The sequence below is a fragment of the Sylvia atricapilla genome, chromosome 4, assembly GCF_009819655.1.
Source record: "Sylvia atricapilla isolate bSylAtr1 chromosome 4, bSylAtr1.pri, whole genome shotgun sequence".
Classification (NCBI taxonomy): Eukaryota; Metazoa; Chordata; class Aves; order Passeriformes; family Sylviidae; genus Sylvia; species Sylvia atricapilla.
Window position 1 is genome coordinate 6,374,957 of NC_089143.1, and position 24,753 is coordinate 6,399,709.

Below are 24,753 nucleotides of genomic sequence, written 5' to 3' on the forward strand. Positions count from 1 at the left end.
GCCCTTCCCTGCAAGAATAAATTGCACATGGATACCACTAAACCTCTTGCTTCTCCTGCCTTTTAGAAGCATATCACATAACACTAGCTTGATGTGTTTCCTCCATCTGTTTTTCTTTCAGCCTTGACTATTCTGTTGCTTTACTCTCTGATGACCTTTCCACATTTTAATGCAGAAGCAGCTTGGTTTATTAGGAAAGTTAAAGAGCTACACATCTGTGTTTTCTGATGGCTTTACTATTCCTGCTTGACTTTTCCAATGGCTTATACAACTTACTCAACATTTATGTTTGTAGTAACTTTCTATGGGGAGAAATAATTTCATTTCTGTTGGAGACTGATTCCCAGCTTTGAGCACTTTGTCATTAGCAGGTTGTAAACCTCTCAGGCTGTCCCATAGCTATCCACTGAGCGTTTGTCAGGGCAGAAAAATGTGCCTGGTGAAATTGGTCACTGGCAGGCTGCAGCTAGACTGAGCAGGCTTTCAAAAAGGCTGCCAGACCTTGCTGCACTTTCAATAGTCAAAATCCTACATTAGCGTTTTAAAGAACATTTATAGAGAGTATGAGCAATGCCATGGTTTTTCTCTTTGATGTAATATTAAATCTCTGAAATACATAAATGGTTCAGAATGATCAGGGATGTATGTGGAAAGACAGGGCAAGGAGGTGCTTCTCTCACCACCAAACCAGCCCCCTGCTCCTTCCAAGGTGAATATATTGTGTAAGCTCACTTATAAACTTAGCAAAATCCATCTTGAAACTGCTTTTGTTTCTAGATGCATCCAGCTACTTTCACACAAAGGGTCCTTTAGTGGTTGGATACTTCATTCAACTTTCCAGCTTACTTATCTTCAGTTTTCCTGTTGCTGAGCTGAACAAGCCCTATTTTATTTTTTTTTTCAGATACAAATATTTTCTTATTTCTGTAGTGCTCACAGATCTGCTTTAAGTCTGTTACAGTTTCAATTCAAGCACAAGTGACCAGAATTGTCTCTGGTGTAGGTCTACCATTTTTAGGACAGAAGTAGCATACCTGTGTATTTACAGGAAATATATTATCTGATGAGTTTTGCATGTCTCATGCAGTGCTGGTAGACCAGAGTCATCCCTGAATCAGCTAATGTCACCTAGATTCTTGCTGTTGTTTTTGATGACAGAATCCCAGCTGGAGAGATTTTCTGTTATTGCCCACTGAGTTGATGACCCAGGTGAGGTTTATCTCATTTTGTGTTGCTATGTTGGTCTCTTTTGTCTCATTTCTGGCTCTTAAGAATTTATATCTCGTATATTTTAGCTTCTACTACCTTTAGCAACACCTCATAGCTTTGTTATCAACACTCTTAGTTTTTATAAAAGTCATCAATGAACATAGTAAGACCAATCCTCAAGGAGCATCACTAAGACTCTGTGTCTCCCAGGCCATGGTCATCTCTCCTTCTGCCTGTTCCTTGCAAGTTTTTTATGAGGTCCCATCTCTTCACTCCAGACAAATTCTCCAGGTGGCATTATATCAAATGTTTAACTGAAATCAGAGTAGTCATCTACCAGACTTCTGTCTGAACACTGTTATCTCACCCAGAAATATGACCTATAGCAGCTGATACAGCCAGCATTATCACCTGCATTTGTCAGCTCTTGTCCTCCTTCCTCATTCATTTTTCATACTTAGTTTTTCTTTTCAAAATCTGATTGAATTTGTGCCTGTTTGAAAGGCGAGTGACTCGACTGATGGTTCCTGTATAATTTTTCCTCTTCCCTTACATCTGTGTGCTGTATTTGGTGTTCTGCAGTTACTCATTCAATTGAACCAAGTGGATATATGGAGAGAAATTATTTGCCAGCAGCTCTGTGGGGGTTGCATGTTTACAGCCACTGTGACTCATATCAAATTTGCTCAACTTACAACTGCAAATATGTTTTTCTCGCTGCTATTTCTGCAAAAACGTGATCAGGTTTTTAAGCCAACCTATGTCCATTTTGGCTTCACGCATTGGAGCTTTGTATCCTACTCCTTTTCTGCTTCATTCTGCTGTCACTAGTTTCCTTTTGTCTACAAGACTTGGTTGAGGTAATCTTCGTGAAGGCCAGACCCTGAATTTTGTGGTCAGCACTCTGGAGAAGCTATGAAAAAGACCATGTAAAAAACCTCAAATTAAGGAAGCGTTATTAAAGATAAAAGATATACACATTAAAGACTCCTCACGAATGGCTTGCATTCCATTTATCATTCACAGGATGAGGTATATTGTAGCTAATATCACTGTCCTTTTTCCTTTCTGTAGTGTTAGTGGAAGCAGAAAGTAGGCCAGTTTATTTATATCTGCAGACTTCTGACTTTGTGCTGGGGGCTGATGGTAGCATCTATTCATAGCTGTTTTTTAGATGAGCAACACATGGCTCTTTATGCTTGTCATAGTTCTTTTGGTCTACAGATTAATACTTTTTTCTCGTCTCAGATTTGTATTGCTTTAGCTTAATGATTTGGCCTTTTCATTGCAAGTGGGAATTATTTCACAGAGTTTGATGTCAGCAGGTGAAACTTTAGAAAGTCTGTCTCTAGTCAGTGCAGACAGATTACCCTTTTCTGGAGGTTTGGTAGGATGGGGTGGACTAGGTTTCTGTTTTTAAGATGGCTAATTGTTAGCGATTAATCCCACTTTAGAATATTTTTAATGGCAAATAATCAACATAAAACAAGTGCTAGTGTTGTTCTGCAAGAGCAACAAATGGCCTGTTTGAATTTTTGTAATTGCAGAGAGTTACAGTAAGCTGTGAGAGGACAATTCAAGACTGAGACATTGCAGTAGAAGCTTAAACATGATATTACACCTAGTGCAGAGCAATCTTTGCTTGCTGTGTGCTCTGCTTGGTGACATCTGGGGTGGGTCCCTGCAGCTCAGGAACAGGACACAGGACAGCTGTGCCCAGAAAATGCATCATTCTGGTCTTGCAATGGGCAAACCTGGTAGGTTTGGATGAGATATCATCCTTGTGAGTCAGTGTTTTTTCCTGGGAGCTGAAAATGGTGTGTTGCTGCATTGCAGCAGAGATTGAGCTCAACCCAGGGCCTTGAGCGTGGTGCTGTCTTCTGCCATCTCCCTCTAGCATAAAGATCTCCTCCTACACAGGCTCTGCTCTCAGGTTTTATTCAGTTATTGGGGCTGTTCTGCCCCAGGGAAGAGACTAAATACCTGTGCAAGAAAACAGTGTATTTTTCAGATGCCGTATAGAACAGTTTAATTTCTAGTCCTTTGGTGTAAAAGGATTTGTAAAAATCTGTTAAAGAAAATAAAGATAGGTTGCAAATATGAGGAAAATAAGATATTACTACAACACAGATAATGGAGGCTGCCATAATTTTACATCTGAGGTTGGTAAAAGCTTAACTAAAATGATCTAAAACATCACATGATGTTGGCCAAGCCTCTAAGGTTGCACAGAATCTGCAGTAAGCAGCCCTATTTATCTAACAAAACAAAACAAAACAAAACATAAAAAAAAAAAAAAAAAAAAAAAAAAAAAAAAAAAAAAAAAAAAAAAACAAACACAAAAAAAAAAAAAAAAACACCAAACCATAGTAATAAAGTGCATGGGGAAGCTTTCTCGTTAATATTTTTCATTGCTTGAAAATGTAATCACTTTCTTCCTCCGGGGTGATTCACTTCCAAGGTGACATTTGCTGCTGCCAAGCCCCATGGCTGGCTGCACATTGCTGTTGGGAGAGGGGAAATGATGCACATGAAGGCTGCTCTGGTGGCAACACTGAGAGGACTGAGCTGCTCTACTGTGCATGTCCTCTGTATCTCCCTGTGTGTGTGGGGAGTCTCCTGACAGCAGGAGGAAGAAGAAGGAGTGACTGAAGGATGTCCCATCAAGCAGCAGAGGCACAGGGAAGGGTTTGGATAGCAGCTTTGTGTTGTTCCAAAGCATGCATCCATGAAAACTCAATGGATCAGAATTAGTATTTTCCCTTTCTGAAATGAAACATGGTTATGGCAGGAATCTGAGTCTCCTCTCCTCCACGTGCTTCATTGCATATCCATGGAACTGAATCTATGTCAACTGATCATTTGAGTACATATTGGCTTAGATATTTTATATATTAATATTTCTATTGTAGCTACACAATTGTCATTGTGTGAGCACCCTGCACCTGTCCAATCCCAGGGTAAAAAACCAGCATCCAGTTGCCACAAACCAGCCTCATGGTTAAACTTCTGCCCATCAGACTTGACTGGATGTTTGCACTTAGTAATGTCTTTGTCTCCTAAACAACATTAACATCCCCCCAAAAAAACCCCAGTTAATTCTGAAATTGTATTTCTTCTTTCATATTTAGGCAGGCACAATTCAAAGCAAAAAATCCCTGTTCTTCTGCCACATACTTGGAACATGAATCAAGTTACCCTTATTCTTTTGGCCACAATAAATAAGCAGGTGTTGAAACATGACTACAAGATGACTAGTGTTTTTCATTATTTCTTTTTCCTGAAAACATTAAAAATTTATACTAAATGGAAATTACTACAGATCTCAGGCATTTTCTGTCAGTTACTTGTTTCTTCAAACCACTGTTAAAAGCTGTGTTTTCACTAATGCAGCCAATGTTTTCAACTGGTTTTAAATACAAAAGATGCTGTTTCTTTTGTGCTTAAAAAACTCTTTAGACCAACTCCACAAGCCATTCAATTGTTTGTTAATTAAAATAACAAAATACTTTGTTAATTAAATAAAAACTAAATTCAGAATAAACTCTGAATTTAAACCAGAGAGTAATTCAACAAGGCATTTAAGCACTGCCCTAACTCCATCCTGTCACACCTTCTAAGTTGAATGTGTGTTTACATTTTCTGTTCAACTGAGACCTCTGCCAGCATCTTTTTTTAATCTATTGCACATATTATGAATTATTGTCTGTTTTATGACTATGAGTTCATTCCACTTAATACTCCAGCATACTCCTACATGCGCTTGAAGCTTGTACTGCTGATTGTTTTCTTCATTGACTGATACTTGGCATCTGCACTACATTATGGTTTCTAATTAACAGACAAGAAGAAGAATAAAATGAGCACTGATTGTATAATTTTGTGTTATTCATAGCTGGGGATCTGCTGTGTCTTAGGGCAGCTGCAGCCCTCATGTACTCAGAGGTAGAGGTAGCCTGGCACATGGTTGTGTTGTTCATTCTTTGGGGAAGAATACCACTGCATTGGTCCATCTTCCCATAGTAGGGTTCCTTCTCTTCTCTTCTCTTCTCTTCTCTTCTCTTCTCTTCTCTTCTCTTCTCTTCTCTTCTCTTCTCTTCTCTTCTCTTCTCTTCTCTTCTCTTCTCTTCTCTTCTCTTCTCTTCTCTTCTCTTCTCTTCTCTTCTCTCTCTTCTCTTCTCTTCTCTTCTCTTCTCTTTTCTCTTCTCTCCCTTTCCAGTCTCACTTCTTTCATTCTGCTTTTCATCCAAAGTATGCTTCATGCTGCCTGTCTTGTCTCTTTTATAAAGAAGTTTCAAGTTAAAAATTAACAGAAAGTGGGATAATTCTTTCTAACTTGCATTTTTATTGCTTTATTCTGGTTCTTCCCAGGCTTTTTACTTGCTTGCCTTTTCTTGTTTATCTGCAGACTATAAAACATTTGGACTGGGCTCTGTATTTACGATCCCTGCAAAGGCCAGTGCAGTTTCAATGGATTATGAGTGTAGATGAACATAGGAGGACTTTTCAATAACTTATACTTCCATAAACCTAAAATAGTCTTCTGTGAAGGTACTTTTTATAGGATCTTATCCTCAATCAGATGTGACATATTCCCAAAACAAGAAGAGTTATCTTTTGAGACAGTGATTTCAAATGGAATAGTTTTACAGAAGGTGATGAAAAATGCAAACAACCATTTAAACCAAAGCTGGAGACAGAAATATGTGAAGACCTCTCCTGGTTTTTTCTGACTCCAAATGCAATATGGATTCTGCTTAAATATTTCCATGAGATTCATGAAGAACAAATGCCTCTGCAAAATATGGTTTTCCTAATCTTATCAGAGGCATAATGCTTATTCCACATAATGTAATCACCCAGACTGTAGGTTAAGTTATCATTTACCTTTTCACCTAAATGCAAAGCATTTTAGTATCAAACTGTGGTAGGTAACACACAGCACACATTGCTTTTATACTAAAATTAAATTGTTCATGATTCATAGCTTCAAAAATTGACTCATGCATCCCAAGCACACACGTACAACATTCAGCTTTACAGAGACATGAGTGTCTGTACCAACAGTGGCAGTTTTTCTCTGTGTGTTCTTTGGAGAAAGGTCTGAAACACAGTAACTTCATCTTAATTAGGTCATTTATTCAGTAGATCAAATACAGTACCAGAGACAGGGTTTGTCTCCAGAAGGTCTGTTCTATGCAGAGCAAATAATATGGCTGAGCTGGTAACACAGAGTAGATGCTGTGCATGGATTAAACCACACGAGCTCCTTGCCATGATCTCTGGTTGTTGTGATGGAAGAGATTGAGAGGGCTGTGCTTCAGCATAACTTCCCATCTGTCTGCAGGATAGGAACATCTGTGCCCTATGTTCACCCCTGACACGTGTGACCAGCTGAAGGACTCATGCACAGCTTCTTTGCAGCTGTCCTACAGACTCAGATCCTTGCTGAAGGCATCCCCCAGCAAGGCTGAGAGAATACAGCCCATTCTCTGTGTGCGTGGTACCACTGACAGTGGCAGGACAAAACAGCTCCAGTGAGGGACAGGTGTTGTCACAGTGTGGATGCAGAAATGTGCAGTGCTCCAGTTCTTAGTCCTTTTGTCCTTGGTCATGTGTGACTTGCAGTGTGGCAAGTTGCCATTAAAGTAGAATTCCTGATTTCACGATGGAGAATTGTGGCTGTTGCTTTCAATGTTATGTGCTAAAAAGGGAGGGGGTGGGTTATGTTATGCAGTTAAGCCCTTTACCATAAATATTTCTGGCTTTTCTCTGGAGTTGTTATTCTTCAATTATCCTCACTTGCAGGATGAAAGAACAGTTGTTCTGTCCTTACCCTTTTTTTATCCCCATATTCCATCTCAGTGTCCAAGGTGTTACTGTCCATTTTCAGGAGAAGCAGCATCAGGAACAAAAGAAGGTATAATATGGTCCTTGCCCAGTACAAGCCCTGGTCTCCAGGTCTGCAGCAGCAAATACCACATCACAAGCCACATTTCTCTGCTTTTCAGCATCATGAATGCTTTCACACACCCTAGTCAGCTTTGGGCTACATTTGCAGAGGCACAGCATGTTATGGTTCTTGCACTACTAATGGAAGGACAAGAGAAGGTCTTGTGCAATCTGCCAGGTAGAAAATTGTTCCCTCTAATGACTTGGCTGGTTCTTGATAGTATAGAAAAAAAGGGAAGCTTTCCTTCCTCCTCCTAATGCCTGTAGGCCCTGGGAGACATGCCACTTGACTTGCTCTTCTCATCAGCTTGTGCTCAGCAGGCTGCAGTAAGTCATAACTCCCTCAGCAAACCTGCTCTGAACTGAGCCTGGAGTTTTTATTTAGGCAGTAGCAGTATCTGATGTTGCTAAGTCTAAACTACAATTATTCTAATATATAGTTTCTTTATGTCATTAAATATTGCTCACTGAATGGAACCTACAGTGCCCATTGTCAGTTTTCAGATGGCTTTTCACCTGTGCTATAGTATACTGGGTGAAGAGGCCTTTTGGAAAAGATAATGATACATAGCATTAGAATGTGATTATTTTTGTCTTTCTGTTAAAAACATTATTTTGTTTCAGTAGCTGATAAATAGATTACAATAATTAGTTATAATGGTGATCTTATGTTTTTATACATTTACATTATTGTATTAAGCTGCCTACACTAGTTTGTGGATACCGTGAGTCCTGTGAGTTTGGCTCAGAACTTAAGCTGGAAAAGAAAATATCTCTAGGACATTTTTCCATTATCATTCTTAGAACCATGAGTTAAAATAGTTTCCTGCATTCTTACAAATTCTAGGTAAGGCCATTGTTTTCAGAAGGAAGCATTTTCCAATTATGTCCAATCTGCTAGCCTGATTTGGCAGTTTGAGGAATACACAAAAAAATTGGACTATGAATGCAAAAAACATTGATTGTATTCATTTTCATTGTCCAAGAAAAAAAAAAAACATGGAAAAATCAAATAAAAATACTGATATGCTCATTTTACTTTTTTATTGTTTTAAAAGTATGACTCATTTAAATCAACATAAAAGAGGAAAACTTAGCTAAAAAAATAAGCACATTTACAGATCTTGCCATGTTTTCTGGACGTTCTCTTCTGAATACAAGGGAGTGAAGCATCTAGACTCTCAGCTTGTATCTGAGAATAATTTGCAAAACACTGAGCGAGGACTTTTGATCATATGGGTCCTGGGGTGGTATGTTCATAAAGTTCTATATTGTTTGGTAAAACCTGGAGTTTTACTGAGTTCTTGCAAGAACATTATTGGGACGCCTTATTGGACTTACAGAGCATTTACCATAGCTTTATTACCATCTGTGGTTTTTTAATTAAGATATGGGCAGCTTGAGGGAGCAACTGAATGGTTCTCTAATGAATTTGTTGCATTAATTTCCCTCAGAAAGCACATCTGAGTCTAACTTAAATTCCTCCTGCAATTATTCCATGTAATTTATTGTAGTAAGTTCTGTAGTAGTTCCCTGTAATTGCTCACTGAATTGACAGGTTTAATTTCATGTAACATGAGAGCCAGCAGTACTGAGCTTGCAGTGCTTCATAAAAGTTGATATTACATGTTGTGCCATTGGATTTTGGCAAGAAGAAGGCAATAAAATATTCTTGTAGAATAGAAACCTCCAAATGACAGATATTAAGGCCAAAATTAAAAAAAAAAAAAAATTACTCTCCTAAGGTAGCTCTTAAATCTGATAAGTGACCAGATTTTGACGTGTGCAGCTTTAGAGCTTGAGATCCAGCAAAGTATTCATCCATGTGGGCTGTGTGTCCCTTGTATACCAAAGAGCAGTTTCCAGAAGAGGATTCAAAGACTTGATGCCAAAAACAACCCTTCCAAGCAGAGTGCTCCTCAGAGAACTCCAGAGCTTGCAGGATGTGTCCCTGTGTAATAAAGATCAGATAATGTGCTGAAATGTGCAATCCCTGGATGCTCAGCTCTGCTGAAGTGTGGGTGCATATTTAAAAGCTGAAGCAGAGATATAGGATTCTAAATTTAGTTAACTCTTAAAAAAAACCATCCTGGGCTTTTCTTTTAAATGAGAGATGTTTGTTGTCATGAGAATGAAACTACAGATTGCATCTTTGTCAGTCACAATGCTGGCTTCCGTGGTTTTCTTGGAAGTGGATCAGTCTCACTCTCCTGTCATACACACCAGACCTGTACCATCACTTGCCCTGTGTGGTGCTGGTGACTGCCCCAAAACACATCGCTGTTTCCATCCTCCATGTGCCAATCAGATCATAAATTAAATTTATAAAACACAGAGCTTTGATTTTTGATATTGTGTGCATTTTTCCTTCCTTTTCTAATATTCTTCCCATATGCTGCTATTCCGTGCTTTTCTCCTGCTCTCTGTCCTTTCTGCCTGCTAGCATTTGTCCAGATTCTGGGTTGCATCAAAAGGAGCATGGCCATCAGGTTGAAGGAGGTGATTCTCTCCTTCTGCTCTGCTGTTGTGGGACCCTCCTGGAGGGTGCATCCAGTTCTGCAATCCTCAACACAAAAAGGATGTGGAATTGTTGAAACAAGCCCATAGGAGGGCCACAAAGTTGATAAGGGGACTGGGGCACCTCCCCTGTCTGAAAACAGGCTGAGAAAGCTGGAACTGTTCAGCCTGGAGAAGAGAAGGTTGTGTGGAGATCTCATAGCAACCTTCCAGAATCTGAAGACAGCCTACAAGGAAGCCAGAGAACTCTTCATCAGGAACAGTCGTGGTAGGACAAAAAGTAGCAGATACAAACTGAAAGAGGGGGAGTTTAAGTTAGATATTAGGAAGAAATTTTTTACTGTGAGTGTGCTTAGACACTGGAATAGGTTGGCCATGGAAGTTGTGAAGTCCCCACCCTGACAGTGTTCAAGGCCAGGTTGGATAAGGTCTTGTACAACCTGGTCTGGTGGAAGGTGTCCTTGCCCATGGCAGGGCAGTTGGAACTAGATGATCTTTAAAGTCTATTTCAACCCCTTAAGATTCTATGATTCTGTGATTCAGTGCTGTGTGGACTGGCAGAAGGGTCAAGTCCAGGACTAGGAAATCCCAAATTCCCAGTCTGGCAGTGATGCTAAACTCTTGGACACCTTGGAAGAGTTTGAGTCTCTTCCCTTCTGGGGCAAAAATGACTTGCTCTTCGTGGAGTGGTTTTGCAGTGTGGTCCAAGTGGATTTCAGCCTCCCAAAGCCACAAAGGGCTGAGCCATGACCTAGGAGCCATTCCAGAAGACAGAGGGAAGAGTAAGGCTGAGAAAAGGGATTGAATTAGAAATCTTCTATGGTTGCTGGTAGGTGATGGAAAAAGAGCATCCCAAGGCTGTGGATAGGAACAGGTTATCTGTGTAGGTCTGTGCCTGCCCTTCCCCAGCTCCTTCCCCTCTCTGCCAGCAGCACCAACACACTGCTTTGCCAGGGCTTCAGCAAAATGGTCACGTTGGGTTTTTGGTGATGAGAGCTGCCAGCAGCACGGACCTGGCTGTCCCTCCAGCACCACACATCTCTGGCTGGGGATGCAGAGGACAGAGCCGGCACAGAGCAGGACCCTCTCCAAGCCCCAGCGATGGATGTGCTGCAGGGAAGCTGTCACAGGCATCACTGTGCCTATCCCTTCTGGACACTCTTCTCAAGGACTGTAGAACAAACCTTTCTTCTGAAATCCCCAAACTAAAATGGAATCAATTACATTTTTTCACCTTCTGCTGATGTCACTATAGGGAAATGGCAGATTTCTTGTGTTCTGGCCTGTCCTTCTTTGTGTCACACTCTCTTAGCAGCTTCACTTTTTGATGTATCAGAGAGCATCAGACAAATCAGATTGAAGACTAAAGATTCAAATGCATGGCAGAATCCATAAGGAAGAAAAGTGACAGGAGAATTATACAAATCACATCCTAGTTTTGGGGTTTACAAAACTTTTTTTTTTTTTTTTTTACCCCGGAAAAACCAGCCACAATCTGTGTCACTGTACACATTTGTACCTACTTTTGCACAAAAAATCTTAATGCACAAATATACCAAAACTCTTGTAAAATATGCAGCTCTGGCTATGCATATGTAGGTCCTTAGATTTATCTGCTAGAAAAGGAAGGGCCCTCATTGCTATGCTATCACCTAAACTATAAAAATAGAAGATTTTAATGAATGTAATGTCATAGTGCTGGATTTTGAGTTCTGACCTTCAAGGAACTCTTTATCTCTCTTGTTCTTCTGTCTTCTGCTGACAAGCATATTAACTCTGCATATCTAGAAAATAATGAAATCCTGCATAATGAAATCTGATGCTGGATTTTTTTTCCTCCCTCAAAGTGCCAGTTTTCTGGTTTAGCCCATGATTCAGTGTGTGCCTCTGAAATGGCTTGGTTGCTCTGCTGGCTCTGTTCCAGGGTTTGCAGGATTTGCTTTGGTTTATTTCTGTAAAAGGGCTACAGAGAGAGCCTAAGGTGGAGAGAGTTGAAGTTAATACCAATAAAACAGACTGGAGTGGTAAACTTTCAACTTTTCTTAACTTTTTCACTTTGTAAGAGTCATAGGCCTAGTGATGTCTCTGAATTATGAAAGTCCTTCACAAAATATTGATAATTATCATACTCCTTTAGTGAAAGGACATATTTGTTTATAATGCCTTTATGTGTACCAAAAGAGACTAAGCACAGTGAAAGGTTTCTTGAAACTCAGATTTGAAATTTTCATTTATTACATTTTTGGAGGTAGAGAGAGGATAATCAATCACATGCTGCTCTATAATTATAGATCTCATGGGTTCACAGAGCCCATATCCTTTTCTTAAAGCTTTTTCCTTCCAGTTTCAGGAATCAGTAGAAAAGCTGGTCCTGTTTGGTTCCTGGGTCACTCTACTGCAGAAAACAGCATCTCCATTCATTCTCCTTTTTTACAACTTCTTGTGAAAATGGATTAATTGTGGTACTAATGGTTATGCAGATGTGTTGCTTAAGAGATCTACTTTGTCTCATGAAAAAGTTCAAAAGTCTCATCCTGGTAGGAACTAAATGCAGCTCCCAACAGACTCATTTTCCTCAAATTTGGCACAAGTGGATAGAAGAAGAACAGCAGCAGCATCAGTGAGGATGCAGAACTGGGCTGTGTTCTTTGAAACCTTGAGTCCTCTGCAGATTAGTGGTGATTTTCTTTTTCACCACAGCTGGGCTTCTTCAAGTCCAACGGGAAATCCCCAAATTTTATTGAAATGCCTTTTCCCAAATATGATAGAGCTCGGGATTCAAAAGAATTCATTCAGCGTGCTCTCTAAATGGCATTTAACTTCCCAAGGAAAAACAGTAACAGGAAATTTTGTTTGAATTAGTACATGAGCTGTGCAGCAGCTAATGCATTCCACCTCTTCACTGTTGTAAAAGGAGCAGATTTCTCGGTAGTGTGAAGCAAGCAGAGAGGAAGGATTGTGTTCTGCTCTCCATATGCTGCAGAGCCCCATTCTCAGGGAAGGTGTGAACGGGAGGTGATTTGTAGCTGCCTGCCAGCTTGTAAAGAACAAGCTTCTGTTGTTCTCCAGGCTGGAAAGAAACCTAGTTCCCCTCTCTAACCCCAGTGCAGTGCAACAGGCAGACAGCAGTCTTCAGAGATTTTCATTTCAGCAATAAGGGATTGTAAAGAAAACTTATTTTTTCATTTATATTTAGAAAAGAAATACTGGACATCCAGCTGGAATAAATATCTCTGATTTCCTCAGACGTGATATCTCCTGATGGCAAGTCCCAAGAAAGTCACATTTTTTAGAGGAACTTTGAAAGTACACCTCTTTTCCCTCTGTTGGGCCAGCCATAAACAGCCAGACTGGATCTTCAACTCCCAGAGCCATCTCAGGGTCCCAAACTGGGTCCCACACAGCATGAGCGCTGTGAACCCATGAGATCTATACTTATAGAGCAGCATGTGATTGATTATGTGATTGTAAATAGGTGACAAATGGAAATGGACATTGGCCCTTCCCTGCTCCAGTGCTCCTTGAGATATGCTTTTGGCTTTGCCAGAAGGCACAGCTGAGCACAGCCCAGTGCACCAATGCTCCTCTCCTCAACAAATGATATTCAGACAAATGAAAGCTCCGTGCCTAATCATCATCTTGTAGGAATAGTTTCAGAACTCTATAAGTGTATGTGTATGCATTTATGTTGTATATATATTTTTTTACTGTGCAGAACGCAAAGGCATGAAAGTAATTCAGATCCACCGTCAAATATTCCCTGTGTATTTTGAACTTACCACCCTTTTTCTTGATTTTTTTTTTTTTAGTAGATAAGGACTCTGTCCTTTGTCAGTTGCAGAAGGAAGTTTGTTCAGGGATCTCCTACCCAAAAATCCAAGTGCCTTCTTGACAGTCTGGATGCCTGTTTTCAGTGCCAGGCTCCATGGGTGCAGCACAGTGCAAGCTGGATCTGCAGGGAGGCTCTGCTCTCTCAGCAGGAATCTGCATGGACATAGAACTTTGCTGGTGCAGGTTTGGTTTCTGAACTGGGGGATGGACATAGCAGCCACTACAGCAGCATCCCTGGAGAAGACAATAGCAATAAGCAGGAGGGAATGTGCTGATGTGAGAGTGTGGCAGGAAGGGTTGTTTTGTGATGGATTTTCTGCCAGAGGGATGAAGAGTCAAACAAGGAGAGAGGTAGGCAGAGATGTCACAAGGAGTAGAACTGTGTTGACAAGGCAATAAAAATATCAGGTGACCCACTTACCTCTCACTTGGCTAATTCTCATCAGCGGTGGAGCTGAGAAAGCATTTCTTTCAATGCTTCTGTGCAATATAGGTCCTGTGGTGAGGGGGATGGAGCCAAGACTAAGAATTTCTTTTTTCCAAGGCACTGTCTGGCCACCCTGAGGGACATTTTAGGTGGTCCTGTAATTGGAATTCAGCCTTAGTGGAAGATAAGCTTTATACCTTAGCAGAAGTGCATTGGAAAAATACATTAGAAGTAATAACTCTGCCACTATGAGGGATAAGAACTTTTTTTGTGGTAATGCAGCTCTTTCCAATGCCTGGCTGAAATTTCTGATGTGTTTAGCACAGACCCTTCCATTTTTCTTGTCACAAAGGTCAGAAATGTATTTGGAGTCAGCAAGGCTGCCAGCCAGGCAGGAGCAGTTCCCTTCTTCATGGCTTTTTACCCAAGCAGAGCAGCAAACCAGCTGGCTCCTTTCCACATAACAGGGGCTCTTCTTTGCAGTCTGCTGGCATGGGACCTTCTGTTTGCTGTGGAGAGTAAAACATACTCTGTGCTGATGGCAATGCTGTGTGATTTAGGTTACAAAGAGAGACGCCCTTCACTTTGCCTGCTGTCCTGAATTTTTGCCTTCTGGCTTATCTGCAGAGACTTGTGCCATGCTGAGGACATGCTGTCTTACAAGCCCCTGAGTTTCTAGAATATAACCTGAAATATGAATTCTAGAATATGAAAATAATCTAAAATTTCCTCCCAGTTAGCCTTTTCCTACTGTTTATTATCAAAAACACATGAACGTTTTTCACTGACTCAGCTGTGTGTTTCTTTTGTTTCTTTAGGCTGTGAGTCATCACTGACCCTGACATCTCAGAAAGCCACAGATGCAGTGGATGGCATCTTTCGGTCCCTCAGAGATATTGCCAGAGTCCGAATGCACATGAAACAGTTTCATTCCATACATAATCCAGGCAGCAACACCCACCAGGCAAGTGTGGCTTTCTTTTCCCTGTGTTTCTTATCTCTCTAGCATGCTGTCAAAATTAACAGCATTAATTTTATGGATGTGCTAATCCTATACACATTCTGCCCCTGAAGAAGATACTTAAGCATAGATTTTATAATTGAACTAGTTATCAAGAACTTCCTCGACTCCTTTGTCCAGACTCAGGCATGTGTATCTCAGTGTCAGCTCTGAGGAAGAAATTTGGGCTTTGCTCTGCAGCACTGTGGAATGACATGAATGCCTGTGAAAGGCAGAGTTAGGTCAGGGTGGCTCTGGACTCAGGCTGCACAAGGCAGAGTGAAGCAGGATGTCTGCATCCATATGGCAGCTGTATTCTTGTTGCATTTTCTCTCCCGTCCCTGCAAACATGACAGACAAACCTGTTTGTAAATAGGTGACAAATGCAGCTTCTCTTTCTGAAGTAGGAGCATGTGATCTATGATACTGCTTTAGGTCATCAGGACTAACAGACAGTGGTTTTCCTTCTCTCTGTCTCTCCTGAAGACCTTTTCCAGTTCAAGATAGTTTTACAGCAGAAAGCAGCGATGTAGAGAGAGATCATAAAAAGTGATTCTAGCCTTGAGCCAGAAAAAAATCCTTCCAAACTCCTAACAGTGCTATAGACCAGCAAAGGGATGTAGTTCAAAATAAGCATTGCTTTGTAAGAATGTGAGTGTTGCAAAATGTCACTGGAAGTTGAAGGTGAAGGAAAACTGTTCCTGAAGTCTTCTAGCACTTTGGACCAGTCTGGTGTCCAAAATGGGAAAAATTGTTAAATATTTGATTTAACAGTTCAGTGCAGGGGCAGCAAGATAATAAGTAAAGTTTACTGAAAGTGTAATTAGCATCAGTGTGTCCTTTGGATGTAATCCATTTTGCTTAGGGATAAATGCTGGAACGCAGCAAGGAATATATTAACACCTTGCAGCCCCTTAATCCAGTCCTGCAAGGGATCTAGTTGCTTGAGTAGGACAAACTTTCTGCTGGGGGAAGTCCAGGAGATTGATGATAGTGGAAATAAGCAGACAGTATGTGATTGTCCGTGGTACTCTAGAAATGGGCATCTCTTTTGACTGGCAGGTGTTGGGTGTGATCACTTTAGCTCCTCAGAAGAAGTAATGCCTGTCCTGTGACCACACTCATCACCAAACCTGCTTAGTGCTGTGGGGATGGGTTTAGTCTCCACATACTTTTTCACTTTGTCTGTTAAAAGCTAGGAGGCCTCCATTTCTTCTTAAGACTTACAAAAATGTTCCTATGGATAAGTAACTAGGAATTGGATAACCTCTTAGAAGGACTTTTTGTGGCCTTGTAGTTTTTATGTCTTACATAAAATGATGAATGTTTTCATCAGGTTGTCAAACTAGTTCATGTAGTGACCATGCAAGAGCAGAATTTTGCCTGTTATTGAAACTACTTTCATCTTGATATAGGTATATTTCTACCTTCCTCCTTCCCTTTCTCTTTCCCTTATTCCATCCCTCAGTCTCTTTTCCTCATTCTCTCTCTGTTTCTCTCTCCTTTATAATCCCTTTAATTCCCCTTTATAATCCTGTATGGGGTGTGTCACATAGCTGTTGAGGTTTTCAACAGCTATTTTAAACAAATTTGTGCTTGCCAAAATTTAAAGTTGATAAAGGTTTCACTATATGAGATAGAAACCAATGCAGCTGTTGAGGGTTGTAAAAAAAAAAATAGCAAACAAACCTTAATATTATATTAGATTAATTTCAAGTCATAAACGATTTTAAAAAATATTTGAAACCATTATACTTTAAAAAAGGTAGGTGATCATACTATCTGTATTTTAGTATCTGTGTAGTCTGATGGTTGTTTTGAAGGGCACTAAGTTTTGGTGTGGAAAATTCAGACATGCAAAATCATAGCACATTTTTGACGTCTTTTGTACATAGTTTTGTCTGAATGATATTTTTCATTTCAGTCAGATGATCTTTTTTCCTTTAATTTTGTGGAGTAAGCCTCTCTGTTAAACTGTGATTTGATCTCTGCTCCAAAAATATTGCATTCTGAATGTTTTTCTGTTCTTCATTTATGAAGATATTAAACAGGTTTTTATAAATAGGACTTCATGCCTGCATGTGTACTGTCAAACAGCTGTTTATTGTGTGACTAGACTTGACAGAAATCTTGACATGTTCTAAAAGATGCAGCTCATGTCTGCTGTAATTTGCTTTGTTGGCTCAACTAAAAATCATGCACATGTTGTGAGAAGAACTAGATGAGTTTTATAAATCTTTGTTGACAGGATTGTATTAAAAAACTGTAAGCTTTGTTTCTCACTCCAAAGTGTTGGATGAAAAACATTTCTTTAATGACTCCAGAAAATTTTAGTTTCAAGCCAAGTGGTTTGTGTTCTATTTTCCATCCATTTTTACTATTATCTCGCAAGATGTCTCTTATAGATACCGTCTTTGCAAAATAAATGATGTTACACTTGATTCCCCTAAGTAATCTAAGGGATGATGTATACCTGGGCTAGTCCCAAAGCCAAATAAGTGTGCTAATTTTCAAGCTGCTCATTTGCTAAGACAGTTGCACTTTCTGAAATGATCGTGGTTCTGTTGCAGTTTGGGCAAAGTTAAAAGCAGTAAAACAAAGTTCCATCTATAAACCAAGTAAGCTTGAATTTTCATTAAAAATCTTTCACTGGTTCCTAAAAGTTTTATCTCAAAAATTTTTTCAGCGTATCAGAGAGTACTGGAATTGGGATGGTATTGGAATGTGGAGATTATTAGGCTTCTACTTCATATTCAGCCTGGGTTTGTGGATCCTGAAGCACATACAAGGTTGATCCTTTGGGAGTAGACCTCACAGCATGTTGACCATTTGTACCTTTACATTTTCCACTTCTCCTGATGCCTAACTTCTCTGAAGCTCTGGCATTCATTGGAAATGATGGGGCTGTCTCACTTGTTTTTCAAAAGTCTTACACAGGGGGAAGTATTATTTAGAGTGCCATGGCCGTGGAAACTAAAGAACTGACAGGGACTCCTTAACTCTGCTCTCCCATGAGGGACAAACGTATCCAGACTGCAGTGGGAGCATGACACTTGGAATAAGGCAGGAGTGGTCAATTTAAAAAAAAATGCTTGGTGTTAGTAAAATCTTTAAGAAGGGAATGGGATTTGGGTGCACAGTGAGCAACAGAGTCTCATCCGTATGTTTATCCATTTTTGTATTGCCTCCAAAAAGATTCCAGAGAAACTAAAGTCCTCCCTTTCTTCCTTGTCTCTCTTTACTGATATAATAGACGTGGGGCAGAGTAAATGTGTGGCTCTCTTCCAGTCTCTTCAGTCCAATGCTGTGCTGGTGGACACCGTGTGCAGTCAAGATCACAACCTCTCTGAATGCTTTCATTTCTGGCATAATTATTTCTGTAACCTTTTGGAGAAATAGAATATTTAGAATCGTGGTTGCACTGAGTCTAAACAGGTTTACTCACAATGGGTTGTTCTTTTTGTGCAGGCTTCATACAAACCTCTGCTGAAACAGGTTGTGGAAGAGATCTGTAATCCTGATCGGCCCGATCCTGTTGATATTGAGCATATTTCATCAGGCCTCACTGATCTCCTTAAAACTGGATTCAGCATGTTCATGAAGGTAAACCAGCCTTCCCAAGCTCATCTGTAAGATTTTTCTGAGGTCAGAGCATCACTCAGTACCATCAAATCATGCATCATGCCAATCATCAGTAGCCAGTTTTATTATACTGTTCAGCAGAACTTAAGGGGAGATTGGGAGAGTTAAATCCTTGAAGGGAGGCTGGGAATAGCTTGAGGCAGCACACTGTAGGTACAGTGCAGACAGGTAGCACCTGCTGAACAAAGCAGGAGCAATGGAGCAGACTGAACATCCAAATAATGGTGATGGTGGACACCAAAATAAGGATGATGTATCTGGGAAAAGGCAATGTGGCTTTGCTAAAGGGAAATCCCAACTCAGGTAGCTTTTAGAGCTCTTCAGAGACACCCAACAAACAGATGGATAAGGAGTGTCAGTTCATATTACCCACCTGGTGTTCCAAAAGGCATTTCACTTGGCACCTCATCAAAAGACTTTAAGGACACTCAGCAAATTTGGGATAGGAGCGAAGTGAGTATGGACAGTGTGGTCTCACAGTGATGAAGGAGGAGCTCTGTATTCAATACCTTCTCTATAATCTGATACGGTTCAACTGGTACCATAGGAGGAGGAAGAAAGCCCATAAGTTAGAAATGTCTTTGTGGATCCTCTTAGCATGTTTTAAGACAGTCACTCTATAAGAATTTACTCTGCCTTACAAATTAGCCCATGCTAAGTGTTTTCTAAACATTTATGGAGTTGAAAAGTGGAGTAGGCTGCATGCTGTACATTCAGCCTTGTCTTACTGCATATCCTGAATTCTCCATTGAAAACAGCCCTAATTTCACATCAAACCACATCAATTCTATGGTTATGAGTACAGTATATTTCAGTACTGTGCCCAGTGTTTTCCTTTCAGTTTTACTACCACCATCCCTCTGCTTGGAAGAGACATTAACAAACTGTGTGAGGCAGCTCTTTACAGCTAATGATTAAGCCCTAAGACAACAGAGGATACATCTAGAAAAAGTGACCCAATAGATCTCCATTCTTGTGTCAGAACTGAAAAATTTATGCCAACAACCCAAAAATAGTAGAATTATATAAAAAAAAAAAAGAAACCACATTCCACTATCAAACAAAGTAACCAGCCTGGTACACCCAAGTAAATTTTTTTAAATTATTGTTTTTATTTACCAGTAATTCTCACAATTCTATTGATGTCATTGTATTTGTTTATTGCAGAATTTTTAAGCAGATTTTTTTTATCACAGAATTTTGTATCTTATTCTTTAAAAAAAGAAAAAAGAAAAAAAAAAGAAGAATATAAGGATTTCAGAAGGCCTAAATGGTTAGATGGAGACACTGATGCCTTTCACTAGTTTGAGAACTAATCTATCCTTTAAGAAGGTGGGGGTGTGTGGGTGGGTGTGTGTGTGAAAGAGAGACATCAGTAGTTGTGGCATTATCTTCCTGTAACTGCATCTTTCCTGGTAAGACAAATCTCCTACTGTAAAGAATATTTAAGAGATGAGCAAGCAAACCTTGAGTAGGATGAACATTTCATAGGCATCATCACACACTTGACAAATATGTGTCCATGCTTGCTGCCTTAGTTTGTAGCCTGGCTTGCTGGCATGTGCTCAGTTGCTGCATGAATGAGTGTCTGACCAGCCTGTGTCTCTGACACAATCACACCCTCACACACTAATTATTTTGGGAGCTTCCTTATTTTTGTTTTTCTCTCAACTCACAGAAAAATCCTTCGGTGATTGCCTCAGGTGTGTTAGTTCAGGACAGACTTTTAAAAGATTCCTCTCATCCTGAAGTGGTTTTTCTGGCAGATTGTTTGTTTTGAAGCTAAGAGATGGTGAAGGGAAAAAGCCCTGCTGCCTCCAGGACTCGTGTTTTGACTGCTGCTCTAGACCACACGTCTTTTATGATTAACTGAGCTTGCTATCACTGATATTAAGTGCCCTACACAGCAGCCTAGTTTCAGGCAGTTGACATGTTTTTCCTTTTTCCAGTTATTGAGCTAAACTCATTGGTTTCTGGTTAGTCACAAATACCAGGATCATCAGTGTTGCTGTTTTTGTTGGGTGACATAAAGAACAGTAAAGGCTTGTTTTTGCTGACTTTCCTCAGAAAAAAACCTGTGTTTTGTGAGCTGCCGTGAGCCATGAGAACAAACCTGCCCTCTAATGCCTTCCTGTTTCAGTTTTAGGGTTTTATTGACACTGTTTCAGTGTTAAGAGTTTTATTGAACCTTGTTTTACCACCTCCTCATCCTCTCTCTGCTCCACACAGACACGTGCACCAGCAAAGAGCCCTCTGCCCACCTGATTATACCCTGTCTGGTGAGCTCAGAGCTGGGGAGAGAGCCCTGGTGTCCTCCTGGGACACTCTGCTGGCTCAGAGCATCATCTCCCCTTCCTCTGGGCTCTTTTGGCCAACATAATGGTTTTGAGGCATTTGGGGTTAATATTTTGGATTGCCTGAGACAGCTTTCCGAATTTTTTGACTGTATGGCATTTTGAATGGAAAGTGAATTTCACTCAGGGATTTTGGCAAAATTCAGATTTCCCAGTAAATTCAGAGGCAGTGGAAATGTCCCAAATCAACCAAACTATAGAAGGATCCCAGAAGATACACACTGCTTTTGTTGCAATCCTTTTATGTTCTTCTTCTGTATCACTGAAATGAGTTGTGTTTAGCTACACACAGCCAGTTCCTTTAAAAGAGAGTCTTGAGTGGTTGTATTATCAAACAAACAAACAAAAAAAAATATTGGCAGAAACTTGCATTCTTAACACAGCCAAATATTTTGTACCCAAAGTATTGTCCTCCTTCAAAAAACACTTACACAAAGCATAACAAAATTACAGATTCCAAGACCCTTTCCATTTCTGTTTTAATTTAATTTAGAGTTTGCATGCCTAATAGTATTTTTAATACGCATTTCTGGAATTTGTGGTTTGAACTTTAGCCTTCTGAAAAAGAGTAAGTTTTATATAGGCACCATGTGTTTGGATCTAGGTTTATTTTGACTGAAGGAAATGATTTGTCAAGACATTTTCTCTTTAGCATTACCCTGAAATCTGAAGTTTTCTAATTCTTGTACTAGGTGTCCTTTCAGTGTGCCCAATGTTCTGCATGCATGTTTATTATGAATTTTTTTTTTTGCTAGGAGAGATACTAAGAATCATAGAATCCCAGAATCCCAGAATCTTCTGAGTTGGAAGGAATCCACAAGGATTATTAAGTCCAGGCCCTGGCCCTGCATAACTCCATTCCCAAGTATCACACTGTGTACCCAGGGCATTGTCCAGGCAGGTGTGGTGTTGTGACCACTTTCCTGGTGAGCCTATTCCAGTGTCCTGGAATTGTAGTATATGTGCTATCTGTGCCATCAGCTCAGTGCTGATGGCCACAAAGTCAGGGCTAGTAAGAGAATAAACACCCAGTATGCAAATACTCAGCTCATTGATACATCTGTCTAAGGCTTTTGTACTAGTTTCAAACACTCAGGAATTCAAGAGCTCCTTGTCTGGGGAGCAGCATTGAACAGGGAGCCCCATGTAATCAAAGCCAGCTAGTCTGGAGACAGAACATGGCATCTCCCTGGCTTTAAAAGGAAAAGTCCTTGCTGAAGGTGACCAGGCAGAAAGCCTGACAGACCTGCAGGATGAAAAAGTGCCAAAAGACTAAATATGGAAAAGCCACAACAAGGAAAAGAAGAGCTGCACCCCCAGGAGCCACAAGGATCAAAGCAAGCTGCTGTGGTGAGGAAAAGCAAAAGAACCCTGCTCTGCCCAGACATGGGTTGACACCACTTTCATTCTGTCGAGTGAATGCTGTTAAAAGCCTACACTCATGTAAGGAAAGGAGGCAGAGAGTCCAAAAAGGAATTAAACTGTTTTGTGACTTTTCAGAGCCGAACATTTGGAGTGTTTCATGCTCCAGTGTGATGTGACAAGAGCAATTGCATGGGCTCTGTTAACATCCCTCCCAAAGACTGGATCAAGGTAGTGTCAGAGGAGTGTGTTTTCTCAGGAAGGAAACCATTTGCTGGGAAACAGCAAAGTCATCAGATTTCTAGAAGTGGCTAAGAGGAAACTGATGTAAAGCATCACCTTCACGTTTAAAATTAAAACGCAGTTTTATAAAGTCTTAACTGAAGTGGGATATTTGTGGCATTTTAAAGATAATTGAGGAAAAATGAAACAAGTATTTTCCTGAAGCTAAAGGTTCTCTATATTAGTTACATTAAAAAGTCTGAATTGAAACAAGCTATGGACTGATTTTATACTATAACGGCCCTGATTTATTTTTATTGGATGAATTGTAAAAGATTATTCACTGCTCTGGTGAAAACACATTGCATAAAATTCTTTTCCATGTTGACCTCAGGCAGGGTTTCTAGCATGTTTAGGCTGGACTCCTTGCTTCCACTGGGTAGTAATTTACCCCTCCTTCCCTAAAGTCTCCTGTGTATGTGCATCCAAAGTAAACATCCACCCAAGTACTCTCCTCCCACTTTGGGAAAGGGAGGAAAGTACAGAGGAAGGAATGGAGGGAGAAACCCTGAGACTTCAGCAGAAACTCCCATAGGTTTCAGTGGAATCCCTGGAGACTTTATTTCCCTGGAAACAGTTAATTAGTTCTAACTGGGCATCATCCCCATTGATTTCCCTCTCTGCTGCTACAGCATTCCATGAATATTTCTTTCTGAGCTTCCTCTTTGGTCTTCCTCTAGCCTCTTAGGGAGCTGATCACCGACAATCCATAGGTTTGGACCTGGATGAAGCAAGTATAAAAAATGCTTTTCTTCGTTTTACAGGTGAATCGCCCTCACCCTGGTGATCATCCTCTTCTGATCATCTTTATGCTTGGAGGAGTGTCAGTCTCTGAGGTCAAAATGGTGAAGGATTTGGTAGCAACACGCAAACCTGGTACCCAGGTAAAAACAGCTCTAAGCATACAGTTCCTATCCAAAGAAAAACTAAGAAAATTCATCAAATAGTGTTCTCTATAGCACCTACAGAAAGCCACAGCCAGATGGGCAGGAATGATGTCAGGATTTTGCTGTGAAACATCTATAGGCAACAAGTATTCAGCTGTCAATGGTCTGTTTTTTCACAGCAACAAAAGTTATAGTCAGCAACAAAAGTTCAAATGCAGGTTGGAGAGTTCAGAACAGACTAGCATTAATTTGAAGTGGCTTCCATCATGTCTCAAAAGATTAGTTTCTTTGTATTCTTTATAAACAGAAACATTTCCTGTCCAAAAAGCAGCAGGGTCCCTGGCAGAGTCTGTCTATGAGACAGTGCAGGGATACTCAGGAGTCTGGGTAGCACCTAGTGACTTACCAGTGGTAATCCTGCAGACACACCAATTAGCAAAGGTGAGGAGCAAAATAAATTAAGCTGGATACAGCTGTACTGTTCCTGAGTCTGGCCAGGTGTTTCTGATAGATATCTGACCACTAGACCTTAAGTAGCCTGAAACTGATGATGTGGAGAAAGCCCCAAGTCTCTGCATCCCTTGAATGGACTCCTGGAAGGAGGATGGTTCCCACAGTGAAACTTCAGTATTGTCCATGGGGCTGATCCACTCTCAGGCAGCAGAACTTGACTACAGTGACTGTCATCTGAATGGAGGAGGGAGAGGAAGAGGATGGGTGAGTTCTGGTGGCACCTGGGATGTTAGAAATCATCATTAATTGTGGAGGACCAATCAGGTGCCTGTTGAGTACTGCAGATACTCAGGGTAATATAAAAACTCCAAAGTGCTGTGTAACCAGCTGCATCATAAACATAACTCTGGTTTCCAGGGTGGCTTGTAAACATCTTGTTTTCAATTCCTATGGAAGGTGGTTTTGATTAGTGAGAAATCATTGGCAAAATGGAGCCAACCAGAGCAAGCCACTCGGTTTGACATGTGTTTTCCATGTCTCAGTTGTCTTTGCAAGGCAGTCTCAAGCAGTATTTTGTAAGATGGAGTACCATTTTAGCAGGAGGGTTTTTTTTTATCTGATAACACGTTCCTTCTCCATTAGTCTACTGCTAATCTCCTCAAAACAGCAAATTAAATTTTCCCTATTGGAGAGGAATTGAGTTGTGACACACTGATGGACAAGTTAATCCACACACAAAATGTATTAAGACACCCTGAAAGATAAACAGAGGGTTAACATCTGAATTGGTTGAGAACTATGCAGGGAGATTTTCAGCTGGCTTTCTGGAGGGACTTA

The 24,753-nt window shown here is 40.4% G+C and overlaps 1 protein-coding gene across 1 annotated transcript in view; it reads left to right on the plus strand.

Annotated features, from left to right (window-relative positions):
* Positions 1 to 24,753, plus strand: part of SCFD2 (sec1 family domain containing 2) — a 190,530-nt gene that overhangs the window by 161,474 nt on the left and 4,303 nt on the right. Inside the window, 3 exon segments of the mRNA XM_066316773.1 lie at positions 14,755 to 14,900; positions 18,405 to 18,539; positions 23,341 to 23,460. Coding sequence (XP_066172870.1) covers positions 14,755 to 14,900; positions 18,405 to 18,539; positions 23,341 to 23,460 — 401 coding nt within the window.